The sequence below is a fragment of the Mirounga leonina genome, unplaced genomic scaffold, assembly GCF_011800145.1.
Source record: "Mirounga leonina isolate KUSES-001 unplaced genomic scaffold, KU_Mleo_1.0 Mir_126, whole genome shotgun sequence".
Lineage (NCBI taxonomy): Eukaryota > Metazoa > Chordata > Mammalia > Carnivora > Phocidae > Mirounga > Mirounga leonina.
In genome coordinates, this window is record NW_023270314.1 from 30,633,230 (window position 1) to 30,647,636 (window position 14,407).

General features: G+C 40.7%; 1 protein-coding gene across 5 annotated transcripts in view; it reads left to right on the forward strand.

Moving 5' to 3' along the window:
* SLC38A1 (solute carrier family 38 member 1) overlaps positions 1-14,407 on the forward strand; it is a 68,081-nt gene that overhangs the window by 10,674 nt on the left and 43,000 nt on the right. For 4 of the 5 annotated variants that reach the window (XM_035002820.1, XM_035002819.1, XM_035002823.1 and 1 more), the window contains exons 2-3: positions 4,083-4,228; positions 7,318-7,531. In XM_035002820.1, the coding sequence (XP_034858711.1) occupies positions 7,410-7,531 (122 nt within the window). In that variant the 5' untranslated portion in view covers positions 4,083-4,228; positions 7,318-7,409. The remainder of the gene's footprint in view (positions 1-4,082; positions 4,229-7,317; positions 7,532-14,407) is intronic. The other variant, XM_035002822.1, reaches the window with a different exon arrangement.

The following is a 14,407-nucleotide window of genomic DNA, read 5'->3' on the forward strand; positions in this document are numbered from 1 at the left end:
TATACCAACAAATTAGGCAATCTGGAAGGAATGGATGCATTCATAGAAACATGTAAAGTGGGGCGCCTGGGTGGCTCAGTCGGTTAAGCGACTGCCTTCGGCTCAGGTCATGATCCTGGAGTCCCTGGATTGAGTCCCGCATCGGGCTCCCTGCTCAGCAGGGAGTCTGCTTCTCCCTCTGCCCCTCCCCCCTCTCATGTGCTCTCTCTCTCTCATTCTCTCTGTCTCAAATAAATAAATAAAATCTTTAAAAAAAAAAAAAAAAGAAACATGTAAAGTACCAAAACTGAAACAGGATGAAATAGAAAACCTGAACAGACCTATAACCAGCAAAGAAATTGAAGCAGGAATCAAAAATCTCCCAGCAAGCGAGTCCAGGGCCAGATGGCCTCCCAGTGGAATTCTACCAAATATTTAAAGAAGAATGAATACTTCTTCTAAAGCTGTTTCAAAAAATAGAAATGGAAGGAAAACTTCCAAACTCATTCTATGAGGCCAGCATTATCTTGATCCCCAAACCAGACAAAGACCCCACCAAAAAGGAGAATTACAGACCAATATCCCTGATGAACATGGATGCCAAAATTCTCACCAAGATACTAGCTAATAGGATCCAACGGTATATTAAAAGGATTATTCACCACGACCAAGTGGGATTTATTCCTGGGCTGCAAGGGTGGTTCAGCATTCGCAAGTCAATCAATATGATACATCACATTAATAAAAGAAAGGACAAGAACCATGTGATCCTCTCAATAGATGCAGAAAAAGCATTTGACAAAATACAGCATCCTTTCTTGATAAAAACTCCCTGCAGTGCAGGGATAGAGGGAACATACCTCCATATCATAAAAGCTGTATGTGAAAAACCCAGAGAGAATTATCATCCTCAATGGGGAAAAACTGAGAGCTTTTCCCCTAAGGTTAGGAACACAACAGGGATGTCCACTGTCACCACTGTTGTTCAACATAGTACTGGAAGTCCTAGCTCAGCAATCAGACAGTAAAAAGAAATAAAAGGCATCCAAATCAGCAAAGAAGAAGTCAAACTCTCACTCTTTGCAGATGACATGATACTCTATATAGAAAACTCGAAAGACTCCACCAAAAGCAGAGTCGCAGGATATAAAATCAATGCACAGAAGTCAGTTGCATTCTATACACTAGCTTTTGTTTTAGTTGAAGTGTAATTTATATGTGATGCAATATCCAGATTGTAAGTATACTGTTTAATGAGTGTTTACAACTTTAATATATTAATTTATTTCCTGGTTTTATTACTCAAAGAAATATAAAATTGCCAGTCAGAATTTAGGATCATCACACCAAGTTAATGCAATCTAGCCCAAAGCAAGGATACCTGACATTTTAGTCAACCTATTTGGCCTGTTTGAGGCCTTTTGAAATACAGAAAAGCAGCTCATAGATTCATATTATTACCATCTAGGAGCCAGGTGATCCAAGGATCTCAAATGGGTAAACCAGCTCAGTTATGGGTAGAGATGGCAGGAAGAATAGGACCATCATTGGCCTTAGGCCTAACACTTTCTCAGAACTACTGACGTAGCTACCATAATTGATTCTCAGCCGTTGAGCTAGGAAAGGTTTAATCTTATTAGTTTTACAGAAAAGAAAACCAACAGTGATTCATAACAATTTTAAAATTAAGTGTGTGTGACTGGATATTATTGATAGGAAGGCATTACTGCTATTTTTTTAGGTTTGGTAGTGATCTGGTGGTATTGTTTTATTTTTTTTTTAAGATTTTTTTTTAATTAATTAATTTATTTGAGACAGAGAGAACGAGAGAGAGAGCACATGGGGGGGGGGTTTAGAGGCAGAAGCAGGCTCCCTGCTCGGCAGGGAGCCCGACGCGGGCCTCGATCCAGGGACTCCAGGATCATGACCTGAACCGAAGGCAGTCGCTTAACCAACTGAGCCACCCAGGCGCCCCTGGTGGTATTGTTTTATAAAAGTGTTTTTTTCAGAGATAAGTGCTGAAATATTTATAGGTGATAGGATATCTGGGATCTGCTTTAAAATAATTCTCTGTGATGGTGGGGGTTAAACTTCAACAAGACTGGCCTGAATTGATCATTGTTGAAGTTGGTTCATGGGGGCTCATTTGATTCTGTCTACTTGTATATATGTTTAAAATTTCCCATAGTAAATTTAAAAGGGGGGAAAATAAAATGACGAATATCAGTTAGGGTTTAGTTGCATGTAACAGAGATCTTTCTATGTATGTTAAGTGAAAGGGATTTAATACAGGCAATTAAGTGCCTATAAAATTGTCAGAAGAGATGGTAGGGCAGGCCCTAGGCTGGGCCTCTAGGAATAATTACTGGGATACCACCACTTAAACTTGTCTGCTAAGGAAACTGCTACTTGTGCCTCCATCCTGAAGCCAGGGAACCAGGAAGCCAGTTTCTCACTGTCTCAGCTGCATGCTCCAGGAACACATCATTTGAGCCAAATCTGATGATCAGGAATCCATAGCCACAATTGTTGGTACCAGAGCCATCTGCTGCACCGGCTAGAACTGTACCAGCAAAATGGATGCCTTGCTCCCTACCCCCGCTCTCCAATTGGTGGAATCTAAATCATACCTAGAACCCTAGCTGCAAATGGGAAATATAGCTCTCGACTTTCCATCTTCTACGGAACTGGACTAACAAGTAGAACAAATACTGAGCAGGCCAATCCACTCTGAAGTATATTAGCAATTGAAATTGTATTTATCCCAAAAAGTGATTTTTGACATTGTTTAAGTTACAATATATTCTTTGGTTTGGCTTTCCCTCTACGGTATTTTATTTTATTTTTTTATGTGTTTTTCTAAGTAGGTTCCATGCCCAGCATGGAGCCCAGTGCAGAGCTTGAACTCATGACCCTGAAATCAAGACCTGAGCTGAGGTCAAGAGTCGGATGCTTAACCGACTGAGCCACCCAGGCGTGCCCCCCCACAGTCTTCTAATCAGCGTTTACCAAAGCTGTAAAAACCAAAGCTGTAAAACTACTCAAGAACATGTACCTTGCTCCCTCTGCTCTAGCTAGGTTCATTTGAATGGTCATGCAAGGCCTGTGCTATTCCCAATACAAGTGATGCCTTCCCAATCCCCTGGTCTAAAGCTACCTGTTTTTAGACATAGTTCAAGTCCTAACTTTGTAAAACCTTAGCTGATTGCTCCAGGCCCCATTTTTTGTTTCCTTCCTTCCTTCCCTCCTGCCTGCTTGCCTGCCTGCCTTCTGTACATCTGTATGTATGTATATCTCTGAAATCTTTCTGGATTTATTCTTTGTTCTGCCATATAGTTGGGTCTCTATCATGCAGATATTTTATGGTATACTGTCACTTTATACGGGATGGTCTTGCTTGCTTAAATAGGGTGTAAGCAATGTAAGGCTAGATGAGTTTCTCTGTATCCTCTCCTTTGATATATAACACTATGAATAGTAGAGACTTAAGTCTTTATGTTGGTACTCTTGGTAAATAAAATGTACCAATCAGCATACCGAGATAATGCTTGCTTAAGAGGACCTCACAAGATTGTGGTAAAGACCAAAGTTATGTTCTGTGCCGATAAAACTTTAATTTGTAACCCATTATAAATGTTGAGAGATTGTAATTATAGTTGGGCTAACATCAAGATCTTCACACAATGACCCTGTTAGGCCTTTTCATTAATTGTATTCTCTGATAATGGCCTCTTATTTCAGTGAAGGTGTCATTCTTTGCTTCTTGAACTCAACCTGCACTTCCTGCCCATGCCGTTGACCATGTTCTCCTTCACTGAGAAGTCTCAGCTCAGGCCCCATCTCCACCCATCAGTTTCTCGTCTGCCAAGCAGGGTGACTGTCCAGAAGTAAAGGGTTGGGTATCAGTTTATGGCACAGTCCAGCAGATAAGCAAGCATTTGCAGCGATTGTGTAGACCCGCGTTTACTATCTCGACGTAACTCAGGATAGGAGATCGTATCTTGTTAAGCAAAAAAATACGTGTTAAAAACTCTATGGTATGATTTCCATTTTTGTAACCGCATACCTGTTTTTTATTTGTACTCACTCTTTTCATTTTACAGATATTTATTGAGTGCCTACTGTGTGCCAGGCACTATATCTATGTGCATAGAAAGGCCCTGGAAGGTCAAAGGTCATACTCCAGGATATATATCAGTATATACATATATATATATACAGCGATCATCTCTGTGTGCTGACATAACAGGTGATTTTTTTCTGTTTACTTGTGTCCCCCTTCATTTGCAAACATATATTTTCTAATTTTTCTACAAAGCTTGTATTATTTATTAATAAGGAGCTAATATGTTTTTAAAAAACATTTCTGTTCTCCAAAATGCTTATCATGTAATGCTACATGAAGAAGAGTAGGTTAAAAACAGTCTAAAGTGCCAATGTTAAAAAAAAGAGAGAGGAAGAAAGAGGGAGCAGAGAGGGAGAAAGAAAAAGAAGGAAAGGATAATGAAGAAAAGAGGAGAGGAAATACATCAGAGTCTAACAGTGGCCCAGTTTGGGGTGGTGGGATCTTTTATACAAGGTCTGTTCTAATGATTCTGTGGTGAGTATGTATTAGTTATAGAATAAGAAAAAAAATTTCTTTCTCAAGGACTGATCCAGATGTGACTTTCCTATGAAGCTGCCTCAGATTCCCAAATTTGACTTTTTAAACTTTGAAATCCCTCATTACTGAACCTCAATAAATAGATGATGAATTGAATAGAGAGGAATTTCTAAGTGTGGCCTCAGCTTTGGTGAGAGGTGTCACTAACTTTGTTAACTTACCCCATCCTGCAGTTTTCATTTCCAAGAATGAGTTAGATTTCAGAAAGGTTATTTCATAACAATAAAAATGTATTCTAAAAAAAGGGGGGGGGGATATTAGGACACAGCAGCAAGACCACGTGAGGACACAGAGAGAAGGCAGAGCCATCCACAAGGCCTCCGAAGAAACAAAACTTGCTGACTCCTTGCTCTTGGATTTCTAGTCTCCTGAACTATGAAAAAAACTTTCCCATTTAAGCCAAAGCAAAAAACATTTTTTCTATGTGATTAACTTAGTGCTGTTATTTGCCTAATACTGACATAATTTTAGTGGCCAGGACGTCCTCTGTTCTTTTTATGCTTTTGCCTTTTTGTCCATTTATGTAAATGACCATATATGTATGTTATTTGCACACACACACACACACACATATATTGATACGAAAGTTCAGATTCAAACAGTAGATTCCAGATCTATTATGAGTCAGCCTTTCCTCTCCTCAGAAAATTTTTGTCTAGTGTCCTATTTCCTACCAGTCTGTAGAGAGGAAAGGACTCAGCCCAAACTGCAAACACCATCCACTGACTCACCTTCCCACCAGCCCCGTCGAATCACTTCAGACTGTGAGGAAGCTGTCCAGGAGAGAGCCAGTGTGGCAAGACTGCTGGAAATTACCCAGTCTAGCCCATCTGGGCAGCTTTCATTAAGGCGGCCAACAAGTAAGAATATGTGTTAGTGCCCTGCAACTTTTGTCCAGTAAAGACAGGTTGTAAACCCTTCTGCTGTGTGAAGGCACTGAGAACAGTTAGATATGGCCCGGTTGCTAGCACTCCCACCCTGGCTAGAAGAATCAGCCCTGAGCCACCAGGTTTGCCTTTGCCTGGGAGACGGGGCGCTCGACTCTCCTGGCCCCGGCTTCCTGCCCTCCAGGAGAGGCCCTGCCTGCCAGGAAGGTGAGGCTCCCAGAACCTGAGGTATTAGGAAGTATTTTCTTTCTTTCTTTTATTTTTTAAAGCCCATCTTCCCCAGTGCTCAGTGAGAGTGTCTTCACCAGCAGGGGACAGAGATGCCCCCCTCTCTCTGGGGGTGTGTAGGAAGCTCCAGGCCCCCACTTCAGGATCCATTTAACCTGGCCCCAGACGGCGGGGGCAGTCTCTAGCACACCCAGGGCCGCAGGTTTAAAATGTTCTGTAATTGGCTTTTTCTCCAGGATTTCACATCCATTCCTGGTTTTTAGGTTTTTCCCCATCCCCTCATTTGGGGGTCCAGACTCAAGAGGACAGGCACAGGGGGAGGACAGGCACTAGGGGTCCCCAGCACTGGGGGAGTCTCCCTGTTGGAAGTTGTAAAGGATCCTGGAACCAGGGGAGTTTCATGCTAGATAGGAGTCTATATGAACAAAGAGGAATACTGTGTGGCCTGGTTGTGGGAAAGAGAAGAAGAAAAGTTCTAAAAAATTATCATTCTAAGGTACTGTCTATGTGTCCTGAAAATTGTATCAATTAACACAATGCTTCTTGGGATTTCCTAGGTTGCTTAGCTGGGCACATTAGAGTTTTGACTCTTCACCAGGCTATAGTCAGCTTATGGAATTCAGGATCAGACAAAATGCCATCCAGAGGGGTTTGCCATTGGCGGTAAAAATAAAAACTTATTGGCGTTCTACTTCATTCCGTGGTCCCCATCCCCTCACCCGAGCTGACCCTGTTTGGGCTCCTGTCCTGACACAGGCCTTGCTTTTCAAGTTGTGTCTAGCTCGTTTTGGTCGCCACCTGCTTCTTAATTTGTGATGCTGTGTGTCTGAAACTCTTTCCCCCCCTTATATACCATTGAAATCTAAGTCCCAGTCATCCGCGTCGGGGAGACTATGAACTCTGCAAGTCTTTCGTTTCTGGAGAGGAAATATAGTTTTAGGTGGATTAACCTAAATCCCCTGAGTATGAGTTTTTAATTCCCTAATTCCCTGACATAGAGTGATTTCATTGAAGAGATTGATTTAATCTCTTGCAGTTGATGGATAAAGTGTTTGCTAAATTTCAAACCACAGATTTGTCCTTTGCTGCTTGACCTCCAGGTTGCGCGGTTGATCTGTCATGATGCCGTTTATTGAGGCTTCGCATTTTTATTAAACTGGGATTGCTAAATCCGCGGTGCTTTTGTGTCTGTGTAGTCTGTACACATTCTAAGTGTGCCCTGTGATCGGATGCATTAAAATAACGGCATCACTTTCAATTTAAACACACTGTTTCATAAAAGGCATCTATATTGCCCGCAGTTGACATGGTATTCCTATTAACATGCACACAATGATGGGACAAGACTCATTTTGTAGTTAAAATGGAGGGAGATTTAAAACAGGCATAAAATTTAGAGATAAGCCTCTATCACTTGATGTACAAAGATCGCCCTAATGCATTGGATGGCAAGATGGATAAGTTATCAGTAAGTTAACTCTTTGTTTACTTGTAATAGTTTATCTTTCATTGATGGTGATAGTCCTATGTTTAATTATTTTTCGTTGTGTTGTGTTCTAGGGGTGTCAAGCTTATATTTTTGCTGCTATCCATTTGTAATACTCTCAGAGCAGAATTTGGACTAATTTTTTGACTACGGATACTTTGTAAACATGATGCATTTCAAAAGTGGACTTGAATTAACAGAGTTGCAGAATATGACAGTGCCAGAGGATGATAACGTTAGCAACGATTCCAACGATTTCACTGAAGTAGAAAATGGTCAAATAAATAGGTGAGTATTTTTCCGCTGACACTCTCAATCCCATGAAAGAAATGTCTCTCAAATATTATTCTGGTTTTCGGTTATTCTCCTGAATTATTCATGACTAAAGTTATGCTCCATTTGAAGACGTAATTTGAATTTCTTATGTGACATCTGTTGGGCACAGTCTGTAATAGCAGAGGAAGCAAATAGGAAAGCAATTTATTCATCCTTTCAAATCTTTCAATTGAGTCTAATAAAAATACATCAATACACTGGACCCCAACCAGCCCTAACTTTCCGAAAGCTCTGTGCTTGTGAATCAGACAGACTGCTGGAATCGGGCTGCACGCCGTATGGGACCGTGTACCACAGTCATCTGCCCTAACCCACGTTGTCACCCACCAACAGCCAGCACCCCCTTTGCCAATGACCCCATTTCAAAACTACAAGTACAGCATCACGAGCATCATTTGTAACATGAATTTTAAATAGTAATAACCAGAGTTGGGCCCCAGTGGCTCTCTTGAGAAACTATAGTAGAGAATTAGTACATGAAACAGAAAGAAAAGATAGCATGAGTCAGAGGAGGTAGGTGGGAGGCAGGTGGGAAAAATCGGCCCGCCAAGCTCTCAGCCCCAGCCATGTCCTCAGCAGGTCCTTGCAACTCTTGGGTCCTGTGTTTCTTAAGTTAGAAGAGTAGGACCAATGTCTTTTTTTAAAAAGTCATCTGGGCCATTCTCTGACATGACGATTTTGTAGCCAGGGTTTGCGGGTCATTTCACAGGAAGCTCTCCAGCTTGGGGTTCGGTGATGTGGTTGGTGTAAAGCATGTAGCCTCCTAAAAGGCCAGGAGAAGAGAGTGGAGTAGGCAGGACCACTTATTAGAACACCAACGATGTACACATTTGGGGGGTGGTCAGAAGGAAGTTGGGATGGAGGAAGATGAAAACATAGGTCAGCTAACCAGGCATCTCTGTGGACATCATTTCTGGAAATCTGCTCTAAGTTCTGATATGGTGTCCTAATGGAAGTCCAGCAGAGGACTCTGCTGCCACCATTTACCAACTCAAAAGTTCCAGTCCTGCCTCTTCTTCTCCCTTTTCCCTTCCTTAAATGTTCTTAGAGGTGAAGTGTGCCACCCAGACACTTCCTCAGTATCACCCAAGTACTATTCACTGTGTTGGGATATGTCTTATTGTTGGACTCAAATTTGCTTCTTGCACCCTTTCTGAGTAATTATCAATAATAACTACCATTTCTTGAATGTCAGGTGTTTTTACATATATTGCCATTTTCCCTTATGACATGCAAAGCTTTCTTTTGCAAATAAGGAAAATTTAAAAATGCATTTTACAAATAAGGAAGCCGAGGCTCAGAGAAATAAAATAACTTGCCCAAGGGCACACGCAGGTCTGTAGAAATACCTGTCTTTCTGCTCTGTCCCGCTGCCTCCAACTATAATGCTGGGGCATTGAAGAAAAAGAGTCTTTACTAATTTTATTAAAATACCAGTGCTATTTTAAGCTCTGTGCACCCAGAGTGTTCTGCAGTCACTGCTGACCTCCACTTAACAGTGGAGGGGAGTCTAACCATCTCACAAGTAGGACATTTTGGTTGTATAATGAAGCTTCATTCCCGAAGCAGTGCAAACCTTTGAGGGGACCTTAAAATGAGTCATTATACTGTTCCGTTTAGAATCTGAACTTGATCTTTAAAAGTTGTACTTACTAAACTAAGAATGTTAGGTTTTTGAGGAGATTACAGCTTGCAATAGCTGGAAGCACCCATTCTTGCCTGGGGCTTGGGCACCTTGCCTGGGTGAGCTCACTTCCTCCCAGACTGTGACTAAGGCAGTAAGCGGGGACAGCGGGTGTTGACCACTTGCTTTGTGGAATCTGGTTCTGCTACCGCAAATACAGTGTGATGCATCTCTTTCACTGACATGAATTTTGCTTCCTTTCTGGCTCTAGGACAATTCAAATTAAAGACAGCATGTGACAACATGAAGCCAAGAAAGGCAAAAAAAAAAAAAAAAAAAGACCCCCATCATGATTCCTGCAAGAGCTACACCTAAATACTTCTCCCTCTTCTTGTGGCTTTTTCACATGGGTGCGAGGAAAGTAGGCTCAATTATAGGACTCTAAGAGAGCCCTTTGCCAGAGCAGTGAACTTTTAGGCCACAGCACCTCTTTTTAGGAAGCTAGAGAGAATGTTGAAAGCAAATATTGATCTTTGCTTACCTGGCGTGTAACTGATAGCTTTGCCAGGAAAGTCCCCTCTAGAATACTATCAGAATCACCTTTTTAACTTTACTTAAAAATAGAGTAGAGCCACTTCAGTATTAGGACTCCTGCCCTTATTCCAGTTCAATTTGTTTTATTTCATGCCCTAATTTTTGGTTTGTAGCCATGGAAATCTATACCTGAAACAGCAAAACCTTTCAAAATGTCCACTAGACCAGCACTGCTGATACTTTAATGTGCATACAAAACACCTGGAAACCTTGTTAAAATGCAGATTTGGGTTCAGGAGGTCTGGGATGGGGCCTGAGCTTCTAATTTCCAACCAGCTCCTAGGTGATGCCCATATTGTTGATCCAGGGATCATACTTGAGAGTAGGAAGCTCTAGACTCTTTCTAGATATGAGCTTCTTGAGAGAAAGAGCCATCTTAATCATCTTTATGTCTCTTGTACCGTGTAATGATATGATAATAGTGCCTAGTACAGGGTGGATGTTACAAAATATTTGTTAAATGAGAAAGAGAGAGATTCAGACAGACAGACAGACACACACACACACACACACACACAGTGCATGGTTTAGATTTAGATTTGAATTGAATCCTGGCTCAATCAATAGATCTTGTGTGATCTCATGCTTTAAGCCTTAGTTCCATCCCTGTGAGACAGGGATATAATAATAATTGACCTCATGGGATCGTTGGGGAATATTAAATGCAATACTGTTCTACTGTTTGTAGGTTAAGAATTCAGGCTCTGCATCGGGTTCAAATCCTGGCTCAGCACTTAATTTTTAGCAATGTAACTTTGGTCAAGTCACTTAATTTTTCTAAAATGGAGCTAATAATAGTCCTGACCACATGTAAGTATTGTGAAAAGAGATGAGAAAATCCATGTAAAGTACTTGGCAGAGTGTCTGGCAATAGTAAGCCTTTTAGGATGCAAAAAGTCTGTATCAATAATAGTGCAACTCTCTTTCTTTGGGAAGTACTTCTGTGTTCTCCACCCCAAGGAATAACAGTATCGATTTAGCTTTTGGATGGTTGCTGGTTATTGTTACCTTAAAGCTGTTGAGGTATTAAAGTTGTCGAAACATTAATAGATTATCCTAGCTGTATCCATGCAAATCTTCATGTATGTTGTCTACTGTTGTTCTCATCTCTATGTAGAGTTAGTGTTGTTGTGACCCCAGAAGCATCTAACCAAACTTGAGGGTCTTTCAGTTAAAATTTTTCTTGAAAGGATCTGGGGCAGCTCTTGTCACTATACCCTCACCAGCCTTTGTTTGCTTATTTTGGTCCCTGTGTATCTTTCAGAATTTATGTACTAAATTTGTATCACTCAGAAGGACCCTTGAAAATGTAATATCTTTTCTACCCGTTAAGGAAGAAGTTTTCTACCACTTCTTCCTATCTTCAGTTTTCATGTCAGAAAATTCTTTCCTTGCTTTAATGGCTCCTGTTCCAATTAAAGTCTGTTTTCTTTTCAGTAGAGTTTACCCATCAAGTAAGGCTTTGTTTACCTCTCTTCATTTAAAAGATTTTTTTTTAATTCAAGTAAAGTTAACATACAATGTTATATTAGTTTCGGGTGTGCAATATAGTGATTCAGCAGTTCTTCAGCAATTCTATACATTACTCAGTGCTCATCAAGATAAGTGTACTCTTAATCCCCATCCCATATTTCCCCCATCCTTCCAGCCCCTTAAAAGTACAACTTTTAAAGATCAAGTTCAGAGGGTAACCATCAGTTTGTTCTCTATAGTTAAGAATCTGTTTTTTGTCTCTTTTTTTCTTTTTTTAAGATTTTATTTATTTATTTGACAGAGAGAGACAGCTAGAGAGGGAACACAAGCAGGGGGAGTGGGTGAGGGAGATCTTTTTTTCTTTATTTGCTTGTTTTGTTTCTTAAATTCTACATATGAGTAAAATCATACAGTATTTGTCTTTCTCTGACTGACATTGTACTTGGCATAATACCTCTAGGTCCATCCATGTTGTTGCAAATAGCAAGATTTCATTCTTTTTTGTGGCTGGGTAATATTACGTTGTATGCATGTACCTCCGTCTTCTTTATCCATTTATCTATGGATAGACGCTTGGGTTCCTTCCATAATTTGGCTATAATAAATAATGCTGCAATAAACATAGGGGTGTATGTATTTTTTCACATGAAGGTTTTTGTATTCTTTGGGTAAATACCCAGTAGTGGGATTACTGGATCATGTGGTAATTCTATTTTTAATTTTTTGAGGAACCTCCAGACTGTTTTCCAGAGTGGCTGCATGCACCAGTTTGCATTCCCACCAATAGCTCACAAGCGTTCCTTTATCTCCACATATTGTTTCTTGTGTTTTTGATGTTAGCCATTCTGACAGGTGTGAGGTGATATCTGATTGTGGTTTTGATATGCATTTCCCTGATGATGAGTGATGCTGAGCATCTTTTCACATGTCTTTTGGCCATCTGGATCAGTCTTCTCTTTAAATGCCTTCCATTTCTTTCATTCTTTCATGTTTTCCAATCTCTTTGTTACTTGCTTCTTTCCTCCTATTTTCTTTTCCTTTTCCTTTTTAGTAGAGTGTTAGGATTTCAGGGAAAGAACTAGCAAAGGTCATTCAAGTTCAAGCAGTCGTTTCTTTTGTGTTATGAGTCCTCAAATGAAACACTATAATCTAGTAAGAACCTGATTGGTAGAGATTACAATAGGAAGATTATCTTCCTATCATACAACCCATCCTTAATTGGATTGTTGTTGTTGTTGATTTATTTTTGGTTTTAAATAACTGTTCTATGTTTCTCGCCTCCTTTCACACTACCTCAGTATAACGCCTACATCCTTTTCAAGGCTTTGTCTGTTGAAGTCCACCACGACAGACGCTGTAGGTTTTGTTTTGTTTTGTGCACAGAACAATTGGCTACCTAAGAGGTGGTTGAATTCTGCCTTGTAGGTACAGACCGACCCTGTGGAAACTCTTTTTTAATAACACTTTCATCATTTGAGACCACATGTCAAAGGCACCCTTGCCCACAGCCCATTTTTTAGTCAATAAAGAGAAATTTTATTTCAATCTCTTTGCCAGAAGTCAATGCTTTTTAACATGCAATTGCAATTTTTAGACGGTGAGATAATAGAAACTTGTAATAAGCTGTACAACCTAGTTATTTTGAATGGACTTTTCCATTACAAAAAAGGTTGGTTTTATTTGTTTTAAAAAAAATTTACAGAAATACAAAGCAAAGATATAAAGACTAAAGAGAAGAAAAATTTGGAACAACACAAAGAGAATAAAGTACTTCATTCTTACTGAGCTAGATTTCCCTGCAGCCTAAGAGACTCCATACTTCCTAAAAGGAAGATGAATAGTCGGGTTATGGAGGGTCTTCTGAGTCGCGAGTGCGTGGACAGGTACACAGAAGAAGGATAGGGAGTGCAGGCACCACATAACCACTCAGGATGCAGAATGACCTCATGGCTCCATCTGTGCCACGGAAAAGTAGTAAATGGGTCAGAGTCAGAAAACTCCATTTAGACGAGAGTATAAGAAGACTCATGGAAGATGAGGACTTTGAACTGGCAGGACGGCACTGGCTGACAGGAGGATGGAGGGTCTCCTGAGCGGGGGCAGGGAGTAGATTCCTACTGTAGTTGACCCTTGAACAACACGGGCTTGAACTGCACGGGTCCAAATTTTTTTTTAGTAAATACAGTACAGTACTATAAATGCATTTTTTCTTCCTTGTGACTTTCTTAATTATGTTTCCTTTTCTCTAGCTTGCTTTATTGTAAGAAAACAGTATGTAATACATATAACATACAACATATGTGTGCATTGACTGTTCTTGTTCTTGGGAAGGCTCTGGCCAACAGTAGGCTGTTAGCAGTTAAGGTTTGGGGTAAACTGCAGAATGCCCTGGCCTGGCTTGTCTCATCCTCACCAAAATGAAGTTCATTTTGAGGAGCAGGGGGAGATAAGACTGGGGCATTGAGACAACATTAAATTAAGCAGTGCCTGGGATTGCTGGTGAGGAATCTGTATTTGAAACTTTGTCCGTGGGGGAGCCAGTGAAGATTTGGGGGAAAACCTATAGAATCAGGGAGGCAGCTGACAATGTTTTTTTAATGTGCTTTTTAATGGTGACTTATTACCACAGCTCTCAAGTCAGGTTCATTATTCTTATCCTGCAGAAGTTCTGCAGGAAAGACCTGGCAATCATGCAGGGACTTTATTCTTTATCCCTTTCTGTGGCCCAATGTTTGACCCTACTAAATGCCCCTGGGGGTCATGGTGCCTGCTTCCCATTCTTCTCTGCCCACCAGTCCTTCGCCACCAATTTTGAGGCGCGCTGCCAGGCTTGGAACGCAGATCTGCCCTAACAGGCAGGTTATTGGTGTTTTGTTTGGTTTCTTTGACCATGGCGGGGCTTTTCTCTTGATTTAAAAATAATGGGAATGCTTTTTGGAAAACAAGTCCCTCCATAAGAAAGGCAAATGGGGGACATTCTGGGTAAAGATTTGGTTAGACTTGAGTTGGTTGTTAAAGTTAGTCTGATTAAATACAGTCTTTTATTTAATAGCAACACTAAATAGGCAAGTCCAGGACCCACAGTTTTTGGGGGGCTCGCTGTGTGAAAAGGAAGGTAGCTTTCCCTTGCCCCTCTT